This window comes from Balaenoptera acutorostrata, chromosome X (genome assembly GCF_949987535.1).
Source record: "Balaenoptera acutorostrata chromosome X, mBalAcu1.1, whole genome shotgun sequence".
NCBI classification, from domain to species: Eukaryota; Metazoa; Chordata; class Mammalia; order Artiodactyla; family Balaenopteridae; genus Balaenoptera; species Balaenoptera acutorostrata.
Genome location: NC_080085.1, coordinates 119,064,979 through 119,087,322, shown reverse-complemented (window position 1 = coordinate 119,087,322; position 22,344 = coordinate 119,064,979). Strand labels below are relative to the sequence as shown.

Sequence of the window (22,344 nt, the reverse complement as noted above, 5' to 3'; positions counted from 1 at the left end):
ACGTTGGCAAAATGAAGTGGAGAGAATTGAGACAATTGTCCACACTGGGAAAAAAATTTTGCCTCAGGCAAAAGTCATTTTGGAGTTTATTAATTGAGGAGGCCATACTGATATACTGAATCTTAAAAGACCACTGGTGAACAAGTAGATAAATTGGTAGGAAAGAGTTTCAGGAGTTTTGCTTTTTGCCATTCTCTGTAAAACAGTGGTTCTCAAACTTATATATATCAAATTCAGCTGGAGTGACCACTTGTTCTGTTGTTTTGTTTGTTTGTTTGTTTTTTTTTTTGGCTGCACAGTGCAGCTTGTGGGATCTTAGTTCCCCGACCAGGGATCAAACCCAGGCCCTGGCAGTGAAAGCACGGAGTCCCAACCACTGGACTGCCAGGGAATTCCCTGGAACCACTTGTTTTGAAGGCATATCCCCAGGCCCTGACACTGAGAACTTTGGTTTTGTTTATCTGAGCGGGGTCCAAGAAATTTTGATACAGGTGACCTGCAGGCCACATAGCAGGCAGCCCCGTGACCCTGACAATTCTGTGGAAATACCTAAATAAGCAAAACTAAAACGTCAATTAAGTTACATAGTATATTCCACGCAAACACTCTTTGAGTTACATTCATCCATTTATTCAACACTCATTTATTGGTTGGACATTGTGCAAGCCAGGCACATAGTAGGTGCAAAACTCAATTTCTTTAACACCCAGCTCTCTGTATAACTTCCTGACTCCCACTTCATCTTGTCCATATAAATACAGTTGTCCCTGTACAATGCCAGAACATCCAGTTGATTTAATGTATCGACCAGTCTAAATAGACACAATAACTTCCTGACTAATACTGGATGTTTTCTGAGATGACGAAAGTTTTGGCTTCGATTAGATGTAGCCACTCTCTGAGTTTTAGAATGCCTAACGAAATCAAGGAGGAAGGTAGTGAAAGTCTTGCCTGAGAACATTCTTCAAAGCTTGAAGTAGAACATAAGAAACAATGACCGTCTCTTGAGACGGAAACAAGGAGACTGGGAGTTGTCGGTGGGCAAAGAACATTCTTTTCACTGTGTACACTTCTGAATTTCTCATCATGTACATGTATTACCTATTCAAAAATAAACATCATTTTTACATTTAAAAAAAATGCTTAAAGTAGAGAAGTTCCTAGAATGGTCCTTGGATTGTGCCCTGAATTGAACCATTTAAGTAAGAGGGGGAAAAGCCCGTGATCCACCACACATGCTGGAGGCTAATTAATGCTCAATTTGAGGACAAATGAGGTTCCCCATTTCTTTCATTCGAGACAATACATTTAAAAATCAAACATAAATATTTGAGCCATTCAACCTACACTTAGCACAGCAATTGCAATATTTTTCTAGCACTGAAGAAATGGTCTTTATCACCTATTTTAGCTAAAGATGCTCTCTCCGGATTCTACCAGGAACTTCAGCTTTGAACACCCGACGACGATAAACACACGCTTTTAGTCTAAATGAATGTTATATGTGTGCACACACAAGCCGCGATTCCTTTATTGAACAACACATATGCACCAAATAAGTTTCAATTAGCACAGGCTACAGAATCCATCCTCCCCCATGCCAACACAAAATGCCCCAGGCCATACATTTAAAGAAATGAATGCAAATTGAAAACAAATGCACAATTACCTTTTCAAAATGATTTAATTTTAATTAACATATTTATATTGCATGTGGATGTTCAATTTAAAACACTTAAAATAAGCAAATGTAGAAGATTTGATAAAATATTACATATGAAGATTCTGCATTTATCAATTACTGATTCATTTTCTGATTTTAACATTTGCCCAAGAGAAAGCATTACTGGTTAATTTATAAATTCAGAGTTGCTTTTAGATTTTTCTTCTTTTCAGATAGGAAAGTGGGTATTGTCCTGCGTTGTGATTTTCAAGCACTGTATTCCAACTATTCACTTATCCAAAGCGATTACAGTGCTAATAGAAGCATTTGGGTTTAAATTCAGTGTTCAAATAGCTGTATTATGCAATTAGTCAATATGCAATTACAGGGAATCTAATGGAGCCAGATGCATGCAGTCCAGATACATGCAAACTAGAGATTAAGACTTCCTCGGTTTTATGCATATAAGCAAATTATGCAGTTAAACAGGGCTCACTAAAGAATGAATTGCATCCATTTTTAACCAGTTGGACTATGCGAATTTTCATTTCACCAGTTCAGAGAGATGCCTTAAAGCTCTGAAGCTTTTCAATACTGTAATAGTGGTGTGAAGTTTCAAGTACCCATAGCAAAGACAACAAAAAAAGATGTCCTTAATGTTTTTCCTAAAGTAGGGCTTCTTTCCCCTCCCCCACTCGATTTCTTTCACAACAATGTCTTATCAGAAAGTCTTGTGAGAACGCTTCCCTGCCGTCTCATTCACAAGATTAAATCTAGTGCCTTGAGCATAAACATTGTGTTTCGCTGGAACATTCAATGGAAGAAGCTTCATTTCACATCCTTGAAACACCCGCAAATCAGGCTCAAAAATCATGGAAGGCTGAGAAATGATCAAGGAATAGACGCCTGATGGAACAGATGCACAGATGCTGTGCCGGAAGAAAAGACAAATGCTGAAGTGCATAATGATTTTGAAAAGATTTCTTTATCAAACATGTCATTTGTTTGAAAGACCAGACTTGTTGGCATCAGATGTGGGATATCAGCTTGTTAGCAAAATGAAACATGATGGCTGCTAGATACTGGCGACTGATGAATCAATTGAAATCACTCATGTTGCTCAACTGAACATCTTCATTTAATATGTCAATGGTCAGAAGTTAACGGAACACCTTCTGTATTGGGTTATCACCACAACCAATAAGATGTCACATCTCAGTGGATACCCTGGCTGAATATTTTTGTAAAGAGTGAAGTCGCCAAAAACATGTTATCAGCTGGCCCAACCAATTACATACTCTGTGGATGATTAGCTGCAAAAATAGAATATGAGTGTAGCTTTTCCGTGTAAGTTCTGGCTGGGTAACATTAGTGAATCATTTGTAAGCAATTTCCATGCACTGGATTTATATCAAGATGTTAAAATACATCTATTTAGCTGTACTACAAATAGCCTCCTATTATCGACTCTGGGACATTTACAGAGGGAATCGTTGGCAATAACATTTTTCTCATTTCTTCAATGATGTTTCTGATGACCCAATTTTTTTAAAAAGGACTTTTTTCCCCCCAGAGTACAAAAAAAAAAAAAAAACCACACACACACACACACACAATAGGAGCAGGAACTTAGATTCTTTTCTAAGAACATAAGAGGGTGTTCTCCTGCCCGCCCCCACCCCCCTTCCCGGTTCTATAGGAAAAGGCTGTACTGAGCGACTTGATTTTCGGACTCCAGAGTGATATCACCTATAGGAGGATCCGGCCACGGGAGGCACTACAGCACTGCACTAGACATCAGTTTTCAAACTGGTCATTTAATATAACCTTGCTCCTACTCGCTGACAAACAACCAATACTCAAAATAACGTTAACACCACGGCGGACCCCCGCTTCTAATAGGGCAGCCTCAGGAAGAAAGAAATAGACAAAGGTGATAAACCGGTGAAAAAAGGAATAATGAAAAGTCCCCCAGGCCTCCGTACAAAAGCCATTAACATTTAGCAGTACAGCCTCTCAGGGAAGCTCGAAGCCCCCAAAATCAGTGGGAAGGAAATACTTCCCACTCAGACCAGTTCATCTGGGAAGAGCTTAGTGTGTTGGTGTTTTTGTTTTGTTTCACCGCATAAATAGACCTATGCTGAGAAAAAATACATTTCATCATGCTATAATAGAGGATTTCTACACTTTCATTTAAGCCTCAATTTTATTAACATAAAATAATCAGGGTATTCTTTAAAAACATAGTAAAACCAAAAGCATGGCTGTAAAGTAATGACTGGTGGCTGATGTTTGTTTTGTAACAAACTGAAGTGAGGCCATCACCTAGGGAGTCCATAAACTTATTCTAAGGATGCTGACATTGGTCAAAACATTTCAGGGACTCCTCTTTGGGAACTGCCTTCAGAGCTAGCTTCCAAGCCCCACAAGAAAATCAGTCTCATTCCTCTATAGTCACACCCGCACAATACTAGCATAAATTTAGTAGGGGGAAACTGAATAATTTAAGACATCACAAGATTTAATCTTATCCTTAAATGTGAATGCCAATTTTCACATTGTAAAATTGTCATTTAATTTAAATATAGTAAGAAGCTGTTGCCTCGAGTAAAAATTGTGTCAAATTAAAAGTAAACCATTAAATTGCTGTTTACAGATTTTTAAGTACACAACTTATTTTTAATCTAAGAATAAGTGTATTCATCGGAAGATAATGAACAGGCATTTAATAACATTTTAATTTTGTGTTTAAATATTCATAGCTATGTTCATAAACCCATATGCCTGATCTAGTGATTATGCTTATGAAATGCAGTCTTTCTTATATGCCCTAACTCTCCATCTATTGTCTGAAAACTGCATTAATTTGCACCCCAGTACAAATCACTATATGTTTTTAGTAAAATATTCCATAATATTAAAAATAGGAAGCTACCCCAAAGCAATGAAACAATAGCTACCTGCAAGAGGAAAAGAAGCGAATTAACATTTGTCCAGGGCCTACTCTGTGCCAGGCTCTTTATGGACATGTTCTTGTTTAATCCTTAGAATAACCCTAGGAGGTATTATTATCATAGTGCAGCTGGCTCATGAACAACTTGGTAGTTTACCTTTCCAAGGGCTTTTTTAATAATCCCATTATAACACTCCACTGCCTGTCTGAAAGAACACAGTTGTTCTTAAAAACAAAACAAAAAATTCTATCAACATGTTTCTGGGGGGATATAAGAATGTCAAGTTCTAGGGAGCTAAGAATCAAAGAATCATAGTCTTTCTTGACCGGCCTGTGTGCCTACTCTTGATGTAAATGAACAACAAAAATCAGAGGGAGATGAGCAGTTTTCCCCTCTACTTAAAAAATTATAGTATCATCAGTCTACTTAGCAGAAATTTTAATAAAACTGGATCTAAAGAACCAATAGCAATATATTCTATCAGTCTGCAGTTTTACAATACCTCATCATGGCATAATCACGTCAAATAAATAGAATGATGGCCACTCACAGATTACATTAGATTACAGATGTTAAATGTAAAATGAGAAATCAAGTATCTGGAGTTCGAAGAATTTCTCTGAAGTGTCTTCATCTTCTCTAGCACTACAGTTAATTAACGACAACTTGTGTTTTAATAACACCTATATTCCATGATTCTATAAGCGTTCTAATCAATGGTTGCCAAGTTGTCTGCCCCAAGAACCACTCTGGAGCTTCTGAATAATGTACATGTAATGTGCTATGCTGCAATGTCCCCTTTCCAGAGGCCCTCCTTTCTCCTTTAAGGTTATTTTTGGCTTTGTCTTTCCCTCTCTTTCTCACCCAAATAGCGGTGTTCAAATGCTCTTTTTTCTCTAAAGTCCTACCTCCAGTACTTCCTTCTAATCATCCCATTCAATCCTTGACTCCGAATTCTTCCCCTGACCTCCCCAGCACCTGGCCCTGAGTCCCTCTGGGAAAACACTGTGAGCTCAAAACAGTTGGTTGGAGTTTGTTCAGTGGGGTTTTCTCCCCAAGTTTATTGCTCAGTGAAAGCCGAGGTGTATCATGAAAAATGTGAATAGAATATAAATTGTCCCAATTCAACAGGTTAATCAAGGTTATTTAGGGGCTATAGTTGTCACTGTAATAAAATAATCACAAAAAATAATTTAAATGGTTTTATTTAAGTCAAACAACAATTGTAGAGATCCTAGATATTGCTTTTTGAACACAAACATAGGAAATTAACAAAACAAGCATTCATACTTCTAGTTTTAAACACTTAAGTTCTACATGTGGAATGCAGATATTTGAAAGAGATTTTCAACAAGGTCAACACAATGTATGAGATAATACACACTGGGTTATGGATTAGGCTAGTCTTCACCTCCATCTTCCCGTTTATGATCCTAAATTGGCTGGGGGAGTGTGTGTGTGTGTGTGTGTGTGTGTGTGTGTGTGGGTGGGTGCTTTTTTGCTTTTTCATTTCACAAATGATTGCTCAACACAGAATGAAATACACCAAAAGAAGAAAATAGTCTTTTTATACCTAGGGAAGAAGCTACTACTCTTAAAAATGATCACTTCAAGGTAACAGACATCCAAATTGATGTGGTTTTCTTTGAAACCTCATCAGTAAATCATTTCTTGCACAGTAGGTTCGGCATTAACCCTGCATTTAGGATAGGTAGTGTTATGGAGGGCTGGCTGCTGCATACCAACGTCAGTATCAAGTTCTTCATCAGGAATTAGAGACTGTCCCGGATACCAAGCAGGACAACACTGGCAAAAAAACAAAAAGTGAACTGCAGATAGGTCAAAACAAGCTACATTTACTCTTAGAAAAATTTCATAAAACATTACTGGATATGCCATTTTAAATGCTAGCTTATAATAAAACACGATGGAATCTTTTTTTTTTTTAATATTTATTTATTTATTTTGGCTGCACAGGGTCTTAGTTGCAGTGTAAGGGATCTTTAGTTGCGGCACGCGGGATCTAGCTCCCTGACCAGGGATCGAACCCGGCCCCCATGCATTGGGAGCACAGAGTCTTAACCACTGGACCACCAGGGAAGTCCCGAATCTTTTATTTTTAATACCTCATGTTCAAAGGTATTAAAGGTATGGTCTTTACATAGGTTGTGTTTTAATAAAACACATTAGACAACATACACATCTTATCAGAGAACAAACATTAAAAACTTGCCATCTGGTGAAGGCTATTTTTATAGTTACTATAGAGCTCACGTTTCTCTATTCAATCAGATCAGTAAATGGGTTGAACTGTCATCACATTGAAAATATACAAAATTGTTTGCTCTATTAGATGATTTTTAAAGAAATATATTTTCTTTAGTTTTAACAGCTTCTTGGCAACAGGAATCTTATTCAAAGAAGTTTTGCTCCTGTGTTAAGTTACTATCAGTCCAAGTGCTCTGAACACTCCCCCCTTTAAATGCTTCCTGCAAACTTAGTATTTCAAGCTGTAAATTTCAATAGTTATGGTAGAAACCAAACCTCAGTGGGAAAAGCAGTGCCCTTTGGAGTTGTCATTCAAACAAATATAAGAGTTCTACCAATTTATCACTTGTCTAGTTTTGCAGAAATTCCATTCACAGAACTCCTATGAAAATCAACCACAGTTTTACCATATCAAATGACCCAAAGCACACCGCAGGTATCCAGGGGAGATCGTTCACCAGTGCATCTTTAGCTTGATTTTAAAGTCAACCTTAGAGACAATCTGGGCGCTGCAGTTCTCAGAGACAAACTGCCTACCCACGGGCTAAAGATTTTTCAAGTTAATGAACTTTTCATGTGCCACACTTCTGGTACCAAGAGATTTCACCAGGAAAAAGCTCAAACCTCAGGGTTCAAACTACAGCATGAAAAAATAAAGTATACAGCAAGCACCATCTACTTCCTTTGATCTCTCAAAGATGTCAACACTCTATTCCAGTCTGGGGGTGGGGTGAAGTGGCTGAGCCCTGGAAGGAAACTTCACCCAAAGGGGGAAAAATCTGTTTGGTGGCAATTTCAAAACAAGTTTCCAAACTGCAGAAGGGACTCCAGCCCCTTTGACTTGCAGGAACCACACATAAGAAAAGGACAGAAAACACTACAAGGCAGGCTTATTTTAATTGCCCACGGGTTTCCAATGCAAAGCGCGACAACTTAAATGCATATTCCAAATTCTTGCTCCAAAGCCGTCTTCTTTGTGCACTGAAAAGGAGGAAAGACAACCCCATCAATTGTTCTCTGCAGATAAAGGCACTGTTTTGTAGATTTCCCCCAAATCTGAGCCAGCTTTGCTAATGACCTGCCCACCCACCTGGGGCCCTTCCCAAGGTGGCCCACGGGAGCTGCCCCACACCTTCAGGAGCCCAAATTCTCGACAGCGGGCAGCCCCAGAAGGCTGTCTTTTCGTTTAGCTGCTGGCCTCCACGAAGACGCAACCTGAAAGAATTCGTGCCGCTTATTTTTCTAGAGGAGACGGGGGTCAATGACTACATTTTTAAAGCCCGACATTGTTTTTTCCTCACGAAAGACATATGAAGGCGAATCTGCAACATTTTTCTGCAGAGAAAACACGGACTCGAGATCCCAGAGCTACCAGGGGTTCTTTCACACGCCAGTATTAAGGCAGTTAAGCAAAAGCTGAATGAAAGTTTTCGGAATCGCGGCCTTTTTTTTTCTTTTTTTCGTTCGACCACCAGCTGTTACAGCACACACAAAAGCGTACACAGTACTGTTTTTCATAGGCCCGCGTTTAAATGAGATATGCAGAAAACGGGGCCTGACGAACGTGTAGGGTTCGAAATCGCAACGGCACCTCCGTGTCGCTAATCCAGGGCATTTGGTTTGGAAACGGTGCCTCCGTGCTCCGCTCACGGGCCCCGCCATTGTCCTGGAAGAGAACGGTGTCCACTCCTTGGCATTTCGAGACTCGAAAGTGCTGGGGGATCCCGACACGGTCACGAAGCTCAAAATGGCATCCCCCACCCCAGAGGGCCCGGGAGAAACGATTTCAGTCGGGACTGGAGGGCGTGGCGGCCTCGAGTGGGTTTCAGGTCCAAGCCCCCCCCACCCCGGGAACCCCAGCCCCCAGAAGACTCGCCAACTTCCCACGCCCAGGATGCCCTGGAAGAACTTCTTCGCTTCCGTTTTTTTTTTTTTTTTTAAACAATTTTGCGCTCGGCCGCCACGACCTACATTCTCCCGCGAGGCGCTCCGAGCCGAGGAATAACAAGGGAGTTGAAACCACACAACAGTTCGGCAGCCCGCAGTCAGCGCTTTGCTGCGCTCCGCGGGGGTTCGCATCCGGCCGCCATGTTCCTGACCCGAGAGCCGCCCCCAAAACCAGCCCCCCTTCTCCCCAGCCCTCCCCTCCGCCCCCCTCCCGGCCCGGCCGAGGCCGCGGCGCTGCAAAGCCGCTTTCAACTCTTCCCCCGCCGCCCCCTCGCAGCGAAACCCGACTCGACGGCTGCGGGCTGTGCGCCTGCGCGCGGCGCGGGCTCGGGAGCGGGCGCGGGCGGGGGAGGCCGGCGGGCTCCCGGCCGCGGCTTGAAAAGGCCGGAGCGACGGGGAGCGGGGGAGGGGTTGGGGCCCAGGCCGGAGCCTACTCTTTCCTCCCAGCGGGTCACCGCTCCAGCCCCGGCGCGGCTCTCACACGTGCGCGCTAAAAACCCACTTCAAAGTCTGTTCTTGGCGCGGGGGCGGCCCCCGGGCCCTCGCGCGGGCCGCCAACCAGGCCCCGAGCCTTGCCACCCCCTCCAAAACCCTGGCGCGGCGACGAGACCGGGAGGGCCGAGCGCGAGAACGCTCGCTTAAGAGCCCCGGGCGCCGGGATCGGCCTTCGGGCGTGCGAGTACCTCCCTCCCTCCCCCACCCCACCGCCACCGCACCGCCGCCTTAAGAAAATGAATGGAACACAAAGTTTGCGGCCAGCGCTGCGCTGTGGCCATCGGAGCTCACCATTGTTTGGGCTCGTATTGACCCCAGGTCCGGATTAGGTAGCGGCTGATTCCTGCTTTACAGCCCCGCCGGCCTAATGAGGCCGGGAAGGCGATGGGGCGCGAAGCGTCCTCGGAGCCCGGGCGACCGCCGGCTTACGGCCGCCAAGGGCCCTGTAGGTGGAGGTCAAAGGGTCAGCTGGCCGAGACCGCGAGAGAATTGACCCTAGGAAATGAGGTCCCCTCCTCCCGGCCCCAGCTTCGAACGGGCCTTGCAAGAACTTGGTGTGTGGACAGGGACCCCGGGCGCCCCGACGAGGGGCCCGAGGACCCCGAGCGGGAGCCCTGACTTCCGCAACGCCTGGCCTCGTCCCGGGGCAAAGCCTGACTAGACTTGAGCCCCGAGGGGGCAGACAGCCCGAGAGAAAACCAGCCTAACTGCCGGGCGGAGATGCCGCGCTTCAGGGGATGAGCACGCCGGTAGCGATTCTTTCAGAAACTTAAGTGGAAAGATGGCCCTTAGACTTTTTTCGTTTGTTTGGGGGGTTTTATAAGGGGAGGAGAAGGAGCCAGGGGCGAAGAGGCGAGGAGACAGCAGGCGGCGAGGAGGGGGGGAGGGGCGAGGAAGTCCTGAACACAACTTTCCTGGGAGGCTTTGTGAACGGAGGAGGTCCCTGCTAACTCTCCAACCTCCGCAGTAGCTAAGACCGACTGCCCTGCTTAGCCTGGACCCTGATCTTTAACCTTCCAAGCTGGATGAAGTCCAGACTTCTGTCTGCGTGGAAATAGACACCTTCCCCTTCCCCACCCAACGTGGAAATCTTAAACTAAACCACCCATTTTGGAAAAGATGATGGACTTTTAACAAAGGTCTTACCAGGTGCAAGAAGTAAAATAACAGGTCGATTACTGAGAACCCAGCTGACGTTCATGGTTTCCAGCTGATCTATCTTTAGGGCTGCAAGGGTTTTTTGTTGGGGGGGTGGGGGGTGCGTATTCTTTAAGGTATTTACTGAAAATTCAAGAATGTCAATGTGCACTCCCAGAGTCAGATTATAGGAAGAAAATCTGTGAAAAGTTTTCTACTAACGTAATCTTTTCTTTGCAACAAATGACAAGAGCAGAGGGATAGACTATTTGAGAAATACGATGCTACACCCAGATTAGAGGAAGTCATGTAGAGGGGCAAAACTTTTACATTATCTTAATATAGGTTATCATCATTGTTCATTGGCATCTTCCCCTCTTAGGACACAATGCTCTACTGTAAATTTTTATGGTAGAGTAATTTCAAGCCTAGTAAAGAAAGAGCAAACTCTTCTTTATGTGTCCTAAGGAGATGTTTAATTGTTTAATATATTTAATGCGGAGGGGTGGGGGAAGCAAGTTTCTGAAATAATCTTTCAACCAACCCATCATTCTACTGCCATTTAAGGTTAGGTTACATTGGGGGTGGAGAGGGAATTCATAGAGAAAACAGTAAACTGTGGAAGTTAAATGCATATTTCGGAAGAAAAACATTATTTAGACTTCAGTTGGAACACATTTAGAGCCAATCTTATGAGTATGCACTTTCTGAAAACTTGCTGAGCATTTAAAATGGTCTCTGGTTTGAAGTGAAGGAAAAATCCTGAAATAGGAATTTGGTCCAGCACCCTCAATGTCAAGGTCAAGATTGGAATGTCTGGGCTAGGAGTGGTAGACTGACCAGGTTACCTGCTCATCACTTGTGAAGTCATCCCAATCCGTTCATGGCATTCAGACCCTTGCCTTGTCTATTGGTGGAGGAAAGTGCAAAAAAACGCATTCTCCACAAACAAAAAATCGCATCCAAAGCATTTTGCAATTCGAAACTGTCAATAATTAACTGTTGACAAAGATCAGTAGATAACTTAAAATACACTGCTTCAACTGTGTCCAGGGAATCAAAGTTTCTTTTAATCATCAGAACTTCTCTGGGCATTTCAACTTAAGGTCGATTTATTTGAACATGGGAAAAAATCAGGCACCAAATACAAAAATGTTATAAATAGATGTGCCAAGACTTTATTTCTTCAAAAAGAACAATAAACAAAATTCTAGAATTCAAAATGATTATGTATAATACCAAACTGACTGCCACCAAAAATCCTAGAGCACTGCCCCTTCAAGAGAAGGAGGTACTTGGCCTATTCATTACATTTCTAAATTCTTTACAATTCCTTATCTCCACCATTCTATTTGCTGATTTGCAAGTTGGTTATTCATGAAGAGATTGGGCTCTCAATATTAAACAGCACCCTAAATTAGTAAAAAAACAAAAAACAAAAAAACCTCTCTCAGTACTCTACCCACTCCACCCCCACAAAATAGCAATCACTTTCTTTTTCATATAACTGTAAGAGAACTGTTTGTCCAAATGAGTTGCTTCGCTGAAGATTAAATGGATTGTTAATATTTTATCACAAAGCAAACAACCATTTTTCATTGTTATTGATTTTAATGGAAACAATGCTCTTAACATCTTTGCCTACAAACCATGAACTTTAAAAATACATATTTTGCAAATTTTTTTCTTTCCATGATATTTCAGAACCGCTGCAGTTATTACACCGCTATAAAAATGTTATGAATAATTGTGATAATTACGAATTGTACTATATACAGCAAAACAAACCAGCCTTTGCCTTCCAAAATTGTAAATGGACTATGGTTCTTTTAAGAAGCACTTTAATCATAAGTAAGCACGGCTCGACTGGCCTTACTCATCACCACTGTTTCAGACATATGCTTACTTTTGAAAATATATAGATAGCTAGATAGATTTGATAGGCAGATTAGATAAGTCATAGATACAAACATATATAGGTATATGGGTGATCTCTCAATAGAATAGACAGACATGCATCTTGCCGCAATGTTCATTTTTATGTAAGATAATAAAAAAAAACTAAGGGACATAAAACTCATTAGGTTACCTTATGTTTATATATGTAGGGCAGGGATGATTAAATCCAGCTTCTCAGTCTTTGAAGTACAAGATTGAGATGTCATGGCCACTAACTGAATTGATCAGTAATATTTGATTTGCATGCCGAAAATCCAGGACAAACACATTTAAACTCGCAGTTAAACAACCATCTGAGCTAAAGAAAGGAGGGTCTTCCCAGATGGAAACTGACACTGTAAAGAATCTATACTGCAATAGAAAAATAATTTAACAATTAAAAAAGGGATCTGAGTGAGTTATAAATACCAACAAACAAGATTTCATTTGCTCTCGTCTCCTCTTTGTAGAAGGAGGCTGTTACAAAACAAGAGAAAGGAGTCAGTGGTTCAAAAATTGTAAATTGTGTTCTTTCAAGACAATAAAATTTAATGCTAAAGCGGTTATAATCAAAAGCTGTACAGAATTTGTTAGAAAACATTTTCCATAAATATTGTTCAGTTCCCGGCACTTGTAGCAATAATTAAATTACAAACGATAAATATGGCATCAATGGATATGTATTTACAAAAAAAAAAGTTATTACAAAAGGCAACTGTATACTAAACGTCACAATCTGTGTAGAGTAACATCACATCCTCAGCCTGAAAAAATACTGAACAACAGTTTCGACCCCATTAGACAAAAATACATTCACAAGTGTAATGCTTTGAGGAAAAGTTCAAGACATAACAGGACTTTGGCACGGTTTAAGACTGTGAGAGTTTAAACAATCACCACTAAGGCGAAGATTTTTCCATCAGTTTTAACATCACCACCACCACCAATAAGCCTTCTATAACTTCCTCTCAGGAAACAGGACAAGAGTTAAAATGAACTGAAGGCGTTTAGGGATGGGGTGAGCAGAGAGCAAGAGAAAAGGGAGGAAAAAGCAGTGAGAAGATTTTTTTTTTTAATCCTTCAAATGCCAAAACATATTTTCTAATCCTGAGAAAAAAGGGCATGGCTACTTTTGGATCTTGCCCCAAAACCTTCCTGGACAATTGCAATTAACAAGATGTAGCCCTATGTATGGCCTCTTGCCTTAAAACTCCATTTCCATCTGATTGGTCTCAGTTTTCTTTTTAAAATGCATTTGGTCCATTCTATGGTTAACAGGGTTTGTGTTTGTGTTTGTCCTCAGACGTACCATTCGTTAAAATTGGGAGGAAGTCCAGGGTTGTGGCTGGTGCTAGTTTGAACTGCAGAAGGGGTTTTAGTGGTATCTTTACTGTTTGCAGAAGCTATAGCGGGTGGAGTGGAAGATTCATAGCCTGAACTGGCAGCAGGGGAGGAATCTGACCCTTGAGATTCATGAACCTAAAATTAACATGTATATATTATAATGAATATAATTCCAACTGGCATTGTGCAAGCAAAAACAAGAGCAGAATTAGAGCACTGTAAGAGCGAGACCGCCCAGTGACCCACTTAAAAGAGAAATGCTGCTGATTTGGGGGTTTTGTTTTTAATTTCCACATTACCGATGTCTAGAAAACCCCAAGATGTTCGCCAACAAAACAGTCTGAGTCCTAAGACTGGCATTATGGAAAAGGAATAAAGCACTCTGATTTACTCATGCCCCTTCAGAAATGCTTTCTCCGCGGATGGAGCGGGGTAAGCACGTAGTCTTTGGGGCCCTACAAAATACTCCGGGCCCAGGTTTCGCCAAGCCCGCTTTGGCTTGGGAAAACAGGTACAGAGAAAGGTGGCACGGGCGCCCTGGGCGCTGCGAGGTCTCAGACAAATGCGTGGGAATCCCACCGCGCTCCTCGGCCCTATTGTTTTACCGGAAGCCGAAGAGGGAATGAACCACCCGCCCCCGGGTTCGGCGCGGGCACTCTCGGTTCCCACCGCGGGCTGAGCCGGGTAGAGGCGGCCACTGCGACCTCCAGCCCTGGCGAGCTCGGTTAGAGCTTCCCAGTAAACAACTGATTGTTCCCTCCGCTCCCTCCTCCTCCCCACTGTGCTCTCCCCCGCCCCCCTCCGGGTCCCCAAAATGGGTTCAAGGTGTCAACGCTGGAGCAAATCGGATTTAACGTGGAAGATACAGGGTTGGCAGCGCAGGCGCTTCCGTTCCGCGACCCGGTGTCGGGCCGAGTGTTTATAAACCGCCGACCGCTAATAAAGAGGTAATTACCTTCATGTGCTTGCGCAGGGAGCTCGGGTGCGTGTAGGACTTGTCGCACACTTTGCAGATATAGGGCTTGTCCGAGGTGTGCACATGCATGTGCTTCTTGCGGTCGCTGCTGTTGGCAAAGCGTCTGTCACAGCCTTCAAATTCACATTTGAACGGTTTCTCACCTGCAAAAGGCAGAAACGCAAAGGGGGGTAAATATGGTCAGGGGCCGCGAGCTTCCTTGGGCCGAGCAGCGGGAGACAGAGCGCCCGGCGGTCTTCCCCGAGAGGGAGCGCCGACTGGGGGCGGCTGTGGCGTCTCTTTTCCCTGGAGAAAAATGGAGAGCGCGGGTTGAGCCTGCTGGGGTGGGGAGTGGTGGTCGGGGGCGGGGGGTGGGGCAGGGCCGGCCCAGAACCTGCCCGGCCCTTTGTTCTCGCGCGGGATGGAAAGCCCCTGGCTCCTCCAAAGTTGCCCCTGATTTGCGGTACCCCCCTACCCGGCCCGGGGCCTCCAGGCGCAGCCCCGTTGTGCCGATATCTCGGCGTTGCAGCCAAGGCCGGGCGGGACAATGGACCGGGGACAGGACAATCCCTTTTAGTTCCTCCTTTGTACCTTTTAATTTGCCTCTTTCAAATGCAGCGATTTTGCTAAGCCCAGTATTAAAAAGCTTGGGTCGTCGTACTTAACGTTCGAAAAGAGAAAACTATATAAATCCAGGGGCTCCGGACAGTTTTACAAGATGCTCTGAACAAACCACGAAACTGTCGTGCCTTTTCTACTTTAGCTTTCCTCCCGGAGAACTGAAATGAACCTGGAACTCCAAATAAAAATAGTTTGACAAAAGTATCATTTAATTAGATGTGCCAATCAATGGTAAAAAAGAGCGGAAGTAACCGAAAGTTAGTTTTCATTAGCATTTCTATGGTTGCCTCCCCCGACTGTGTGCCGAGACTAAGTCGCTTGTAAGCAATTCCTCTCCACACGTTCGGAGTCCCTTCCTAGTAACCCAGAAAGAGACAAAAAGAGGCGGCGCCAGTTTGTTCCTGGGCGCGAGAAGGTTCCAATTAGTTCCTGAGACCGCAGAGCCGTCTGCCCGGGAAGCTAGAACTGGGCAAAAGCGCCGCGGGGCGGGGAAGGCGAGAGGTAGAGGGACAGTGACAGCGCTACTTTTTCGAGCGGCCCCGGAAGGGCGCCGCCCCTCTCTCTCGCCGCCACCCCTCGCTCCCTCGCGCTGAAAGTCGGCTTCGTGGCGCGGTGCCTCGGCGGACCCCGCGCCCGCCCTCCCCCTTACCTGTGTGGGTCCTCTTGTGGATCTTGAGGTTCTCGGAGCGGGCAAAGATCTTCCCGCAGCCCGGGAAGGGGCAAGGGAAGGGCTTCTCGCCCGTGTGCACCCGAATGTGATTGACCAGTTTGTACTTCGCCTTGAAGGACTTGCCCTCGCGGGGGCACTCCTCCCAGTAGCAGACGTGGTTGTTCTGCTCCGGGCCCCCCACATGCTCCATGGTGACATGTGTCACCAACTCGTGCATGGTGCTGAAGGTCCGGTCGCAGCTCTTCTTGGGCCGGCTCAGCTGAGCCTCGTCGATCCACTTGCACGACAGCTCCTGCTTGATGGGCTGCCGCATGTAACGGAAGAAGGCGCCGGGCCCGTGGTGGGCCGCCACGTTCACGCCCATGTTCATGTTCATGGGGCTGTAGTTAGGGAACTGCGCGCCGGCCGTGTAGGGGTCCGTGCGCGGGCTGGCCACCGGGCGGTACGGGTCGGCGCGGCCGAACAGCTCTCCGCGCAGCCCCAGGTGGACCTGGTTGTTGTCCACGTGCCCGGTAGGCGACGGGTGCCCGGCGCCCTGCTCGTGCAGCCCGGGGAAGAGCAGGTAGCCGGGGGGCTCAGGAATGCCAGCCGGAGCGTGCAGGCTGCTCGCCGAGCCGGCGAAGAGCCCGTGCTGCCCGCCACCCGAGGCCGCCTCGCCGAGCCCAGAGCCGCGCTGGCGGAACAGAAAGTCGCGAGTGGAGTTGAAGGCGGCGGAGGCGGCACCGCCGTAGCTGGGCACCTGGCCGGCGTGGTGATGGTGGTGATGGTGGTGGTGATGATGGCCCAGGGCGTTGGCGTAACCCGAACCCTGCGGCGTGAACGCCGAGCTCTGGCCGGAAGACAGATCGTGAGCCGCGGCGGGGCTCAGCTTGAAGGCGGCGGCGGCGGCGGCGGCGGCGTGGGGCGAGTCCCCGAAGGGATTCAGCCCAATGCCCGCCGGCTCGCGGTTGGGCATCTCGTGGTGGCGCGGCGCGCCGAAGCTGCCCACTCCCAGCCCGGGGAACTGCGGGCCTCCGTCCAGGAGCATCGTCATGGGTGGGGCGTTCTGGTCACCAGCGATCCGGCTGAAATGAGCGAGGGTGCGGGCGAAGGAGATCTCCGAAGTGTCGCAGTCGGAGAGGGGTGGCGACGGTTGGACACAGTCGGGAGACCCCCAAGGCAGTACCAGGGGCTGCAACTTTCCGTCGCTGCGAGAGTCTCCTGCAGAGGGATAGGAAGGAGGAGGGGAAGTAGAAGGACCTGGGGGGGGGGGAGGAGGGGGGAGAAGGGAGGAGAAAAGACTCTGGGACTAGATCTGGTTTAACAAACTAACAAGCGCGCACAAAGAAAAATAAGCAAAATAATAAGTGGAGGGCGGAGTTTGCCAATCCTGTCCAGGGCACCCCTCCTCTCCCCGAGAGCGCACAACCGCGGGGCCAGGAGGCTCCCTCGGCACGGGCCTCACGGCTAGACTGCGCTTAGAAGCAGAGCCAGCTCGCGGCCGGCGGGCAGGAGGCAGGCTCGGTCCTCGCGGCTCGCCGCGCCAGTCCCAGCCTCTTCGCTTCCAGAGTAATGTCCTTGGACTGATAAAGTCACTCACTCACTCCTCTCACATAAACCGAGCGGGAGGCCGCGCGGCGAGGGCCAATGGGGAGCCAGCTGGCCCGCGGTCACCTGACCCCCGGCCCCGCAGCCTATTGGCCGTCGCCACACTGATTGGCAGCGCGGAGCGGGGAACATGGCAGCCGCGGCCGAGCGGCCGCCGCTGATTGGGCCGTGGCCGGGAGCCTGGCAGGTGAGGCGGCGGTGGCCGGGCGCCCGCGAGTGGGGTCCGCGGGGCTGGCGCTGCCGTGGGGAACTGGAGCCAGGCTCAAGCTGGCGACCGGCGGGGCGGAGCCAGGGCCTCTCCCTGGCTTCCCTCCCGCCAGAAGCGGGCGAGCACCCCTCGGGCGCGCTTTACCCGCTTTGGCCAAATGAGCTCTTTGCCGCGCGAGGATCGTTCCCACCGTCGGCGCGGCGCTGGACGTCCAGCCCCGCTTGGGCCCCCTCCGCCGCAACACCTCGAGAATGTGCCCCCTCCGCGGCCTCAGGGCGCGGATCCCGGGGCGAGAACAACAGTTCCACTCTCGCGGCCCATTAGCCGCGTCCTCCCCACGCGCCACTGTGGGCCCTGATGTCCCCGAGAGCCCGGACCCAGGCCGGCCGGCTCGCCGTCTGTGACCCAAGCTGCTGCCGGCCGGCCGAGGCCCGAAGGAGGAGAAATGGTTACAGTTAGAGCCATCTCCCTTACTTCCGTCTGAGCCGCGCATTGACTCTTTGGTTTGTGAGTCGTGGCTGTAGTATACTGTCCCCACTACTGTCCCCGCCATCCCCCCCCCACGACACACCAGGCACAAGACGGCAAACACATATAACACGGTAAACTCGCACACACCACACTAAACACGCACACAACTAGCAACAGTAAGTACACACAACCCAGTAACACAACAAACTACACATAAAACAGTAAACAGGCACACAACAAATTAAACACACAACAGGATAAACACACGCACGTAACAGAAAACACACAGAAGCACAAATACTAAACATGCACAGTGTACACTTAGCCTGTGCACACCAAACATGCACACAGCACACTACACAGCAAACTCACTAGACACACACAGAATCAGTGCCGTTTTCGAACCACAGGGCTAATCAGCTTCGAATTCTCAACATTTTCAAATGCAAAAGTGGGGGGCGGGAATGGGGATTGTGAGGTGGAATTTTCTTCCCTCTGAACTGCCAAGGCTTTACCCTCTTCTGCTCCTACCCGGAGAAGCATACAGTGACCTCGGGAACTTCTTACCCTTAAGGATTGACTTTCCAGGGTTGTGTGTGGGATCACTGTCCCCTCTCCTGTCTGGTGCGAGGTCTTTCTGGACATAATGACCAGGTTCAGACAGGGCTATAAATCCACTCATTTTTTGTCCAGCAGGGCATTTGCGAAGACTGTAGGAGAGTGAGAGTGAAAAGAAAAGGCGGAGAGAAAGATGGCTGTGATTGTCACACCCCGAAGAGAGCCGAGCCCCAAAGTCTGCGCCTTGAGGCAGCCTCACAGCCTGGCCGCCATCTCTCTGTAGGAAACCGAACATCTGATCAAGTTCAGAGGCGCTTGGCGAGACCGCCTCAAGCAGCGCTTTATAACTGCAGCCTTTCACTTCCTGCCCCCCCAATCCGCCTGGCCTGGTCAAGACTTCACCTTCTTTCTTTGCCAGTTTGCTGGGGGGAAACCCTGCCGGTAGCGCACTTACGTAGTCACCCCCTCCCTTCAAACTCGCCCCAATTCTCCCTCTACATCAGAGCTCTCTCCCCAGGTTGGAAGGTGAGTTCACTGCTGACTTAAATTATTACATCTACTGAAAACAGGCTCTCCAAGACTGGCTTCCGTGCCGCTCAGCAGAGGGTTTCTTTGCGGGGGGGCGGGGCGGGGGGAGGAAATGTTCACTGAAGAACAAATAAGCCTAAATCATGCAAATGAATTCCCTGGAGTCAGGTTTACAAAAAGGGATGATTGCTTTTCTTTCTTTTTCCCATTTCTTTCCCCTTCCCCCTTTTATATTCTCCCTTCCTTCTACCTCTCTTCACCTCCCACCAAGCCGCACGGACCCTGGGCGCACAGCTGGTCTGAAAAAGTTTGGATTTCCTACCGGCGCCATCCCCGAGGAGAGCGGGGCTCGGGGGCGGAGAGGAGGTGGCTCTCGAGCCCTAACCCGGCCAGCGCTGATGCGAGGGTTTCCGGGGAGCCCCGCCAGGTACCCCGAGAACCAGGGGCCCGGCGCGTTTGGGAGTCCGGGCCGGCAGCGGGGCGAGGAGCCGAGGAAGGAGGGCGCCGAGGGAGCCTCGCCTGCCCCTTTGCGGGGAGGGGTCCCGAGCGCAGGGCAGGGGATGTCGCCGCCGCTGACCTACCCGGTGCCCAGTGTCCGTTTTGATATGGCCACATTCCGATAATTAATTGCCTCCAGCACGTGCTCTGTAGTCCCAGGAACAAAAAGGCATAATTCAATTAGGTCATCAACCGAGAAGTGGGGAGGGGGGATGCTTGTTAAGGGGCCGACCTGAGGCGGTTCAGCCAGGCCAAAACCCCGGGCGGTGGAGCCCTTCCTGGGGCAGCCCGGCCCAGCCCGAGTGTGCGACTCTGAGGGGGTGTCGTTGCTCGTTGGGGCGCAGGGACCCCCGATGCCCCCAAGAGGACGAGGCTGGGGACTTTGTGAGCAGCAGGGCAGAGGCAGGCCATTTCGAATTCTATTTCGGTTGGTCTGAGTGGAGGTTTCTTTCTGGGGAGGGGGAACCCTGACCCTTGCAACGCGATAGAAAGCGAAATACCTCCAGATATAGCAAGTTGCTGCAAAAGAAGACAATCCCCCCCCCCGCGCAAAGCAAACCACTTCTGTTGGGCAATAATAATATTAATAAGTGAAGTTCTCCTGATTACCTGCAGCCCCCGCCCCTCAACTTACTTTTCGGAGGAGACCCTGAGAACAACTTCGGGGGACAGGGGCTTTAGGGAGCTGAGTCTGAGAGCAGAGTGGTGGCGGAAAGAGGCAAGTGAAGAAAAGTTTTTTTCTGCACACAGGCTGGGGCGAGGCAGAAGAGAGCTCTGGTTTCTTCGTTTCTCAGGTAGAGGAAGGAATCACTGGGCAGGGCAGGGCAGGGCAGGGCGACTGGAATCCAGGGGTCGTGGTTCTTATTTTATGCTAGAACCGAGGCTCCCTCGGCAGCTTTGGCTTACTGGGGTTTACATGTGTATTAGGCGGCGTAAATTAACCAATAAATCTCTTTTATGCGTCCCCCAGTTGTATGTGGTCTGGTCTAAATATCCACATGTCTGTACGGATAGGAAATATAATGGGATCCTTTCCCTCACACTGAGTTCAAACAGTAAATAGGAAAAAGATTTATTTTCATGCCCAAATCTGAAGCAATAAATAAAATCAGAGAAACTGATCATTGCCAAACGAGCAAAGCATTTGAGCCAGAATTTTAGGATCCATCTTGGAGAAGCAGGAGGGAAACAGAACGTCCAGAGGGGCAGTAGGGACGAACTGGTTTTTCCATACAACCCAGAGCCCCACTCTGCAGCACTTTTCTCTTCAATCCAGCCTACTAAAAAACAAAACATGTACAGCAGTTGTGCTATCGGGCAGAATTTCTTCCTAAACACATTTTCCGTGGCGGACATGAAATTATCCTAAGTCGGAGACCTAGCAATTTTAAGTCCAAGGGAAACACTGCGGTCTTTTCTTCTGTTTTGTATTTAGAAAAGACTTGCAATCTAACACTCGCAACATTTTAAAGACCCTTTAAACCCAGCAAGGGGATTTCCGTTCTGCCAATGCTTCCTGATTTATTTCAATAAATGAATCTTTGAATCCAGGGAAGGAATTATTCCAAGAAGCTGAATTTGGTGCCCCTGCCTCTTCCTAGCGAAGCACAAAGTGTTTCTCGTTGAAACATGTCCTTGAAACTCACCATTATTCGCAATTTTTTTTCCTGGTAAACGACAATTTCTTTACATCAATCCCCGCCCTCTCTTCAGAGTCCCAGATCTTTTTAAAAGAAAAACTGCAAATCGCAATAAAAAATGAAGGGGGAAGAAAGCTGGGAAAGGAATGCGTTTTTAACTCCTCTTTATTTTTATGCTAAGATAAAGCTCTTAATTGGCTTCAGGGGCCGAGCTAAACTATCGATCTCGGGAGCTCCGGGACTAGGGGACACTCATCAACCGCTCATTTGGGGTCCAGATTTTATTGGCTACATCAGAGTTTTCACTACCCTCTCATCATTTGACAAAAATTTTATAAGTCCTGGATACCTTTAAATTCAATATAGAATGAACAAATAGATATTGTTAACCAACCCTTTTTAAAAATCCGTTTTGTCTTTGTCCTCTGCAGTCCACCACATATCGCTGCCTAATGTAATGAAATGCAAACTAGACAGGAATGAGACATTTTCATTCATTGTACTTGTCAATCAAGGCTGTGCAGATAGATAGATAAACGATAGATAGATATTTGAACTTCAGAGACACAGGCTGAAGTAAATAGGGTTGAACTTGGAGAAAGGCAGGAAGTTGAACTAGAGCTATCAGAATCTAGTTTGAGATTATGAAGAGAGCCCTGGAAATGCAGGAAATGGAGTGAAACCCTAGGCAGTGGGCAGTGTTCTGTCACTAGCCAAGTCTGGGTGCCAGGCTCATGGTGAGCCATGGTCCTGGCCCACCAGGACCTGCAGCCAATGAGTACCTTTATTGCCCTGGGGGTGCCTAGATGTTAGCCTCCAGACTCTAAGGTACACTGGGAGGGGCTCTGGATGCCAGAAGGAC

At 47.3% G+C, this 22,344-nt stretch overlaps 2 protein-coding genes across 4 annotated transcripts; one reads left to right on the top strand and one right to left on the bottom strand.

The window, feature by feature from the left end:
• Positions 1–5,823: 5,823 nt before the first annotated feature.
• Positions 5,824–17,550, bottom strand: ZIC3 (Zic family member 3). 2 transcript variants are annotated; one of them, XM_057539117.1, is made up of 3 exons: positions 15,972–17,550; positions 14,702–14,865; positions 5,824–6,423 (listed from the first exon to the last, which is right to left on the bottom strand). In XM_057539117.1, exons 1-3 carry the CDS (start codon positions 17,023–17,025, stop codon positions 6,274–6,276), a joined length of 1,368 nt encoding a protein of 455 aa, XP_057395100.1. In that variant the 5' UTR covers positions 17,026–17,550; the 3' UTR covers positions 5,824–6,273. The 2 variants fall into 2 exon arrangements, with proteins under 2 accessions (XP_057395100.1, XP_057395099.1); XM_057539116.1 differs by lacking the exon at positions 5,824–6,423 and adding an exon at positions 11,869–13,881.
• On the top strand, positions 14,390–20,650 carry LOC130706540 (uncharacterized). Of its 2 annotated transcripts, none has more exons than XR_009006759.1 (3): positions 14,390–14,693; positions 18,952–19,341; positions 19,616–20,650. XR_009006759.1 is itself a non-coding variant. In XM_057539118.1 (3 exons), exons 1-3 carry the CDS (start codon positions 17,710–17,712, stop codon positions 19,946–19,948), a joined length of 780 nt encoding a protein of 259 aa, XP_057395101.1. In that variant the 5' UTR covers positions 17,703–17,709; the 3' UTR covers positions 19,949–20,650. The 2 variants fall into 2 exon arrangements, 1 of the variants encoding a protein (XP_057395101.1); XM_057539118.1 differs by lacking the exon at positions 14,390–14,693 and adding an exon at positions 17,703–17,766.
• Positions 20,651–22,344: the final 1,694 nt, after the last annotated feature.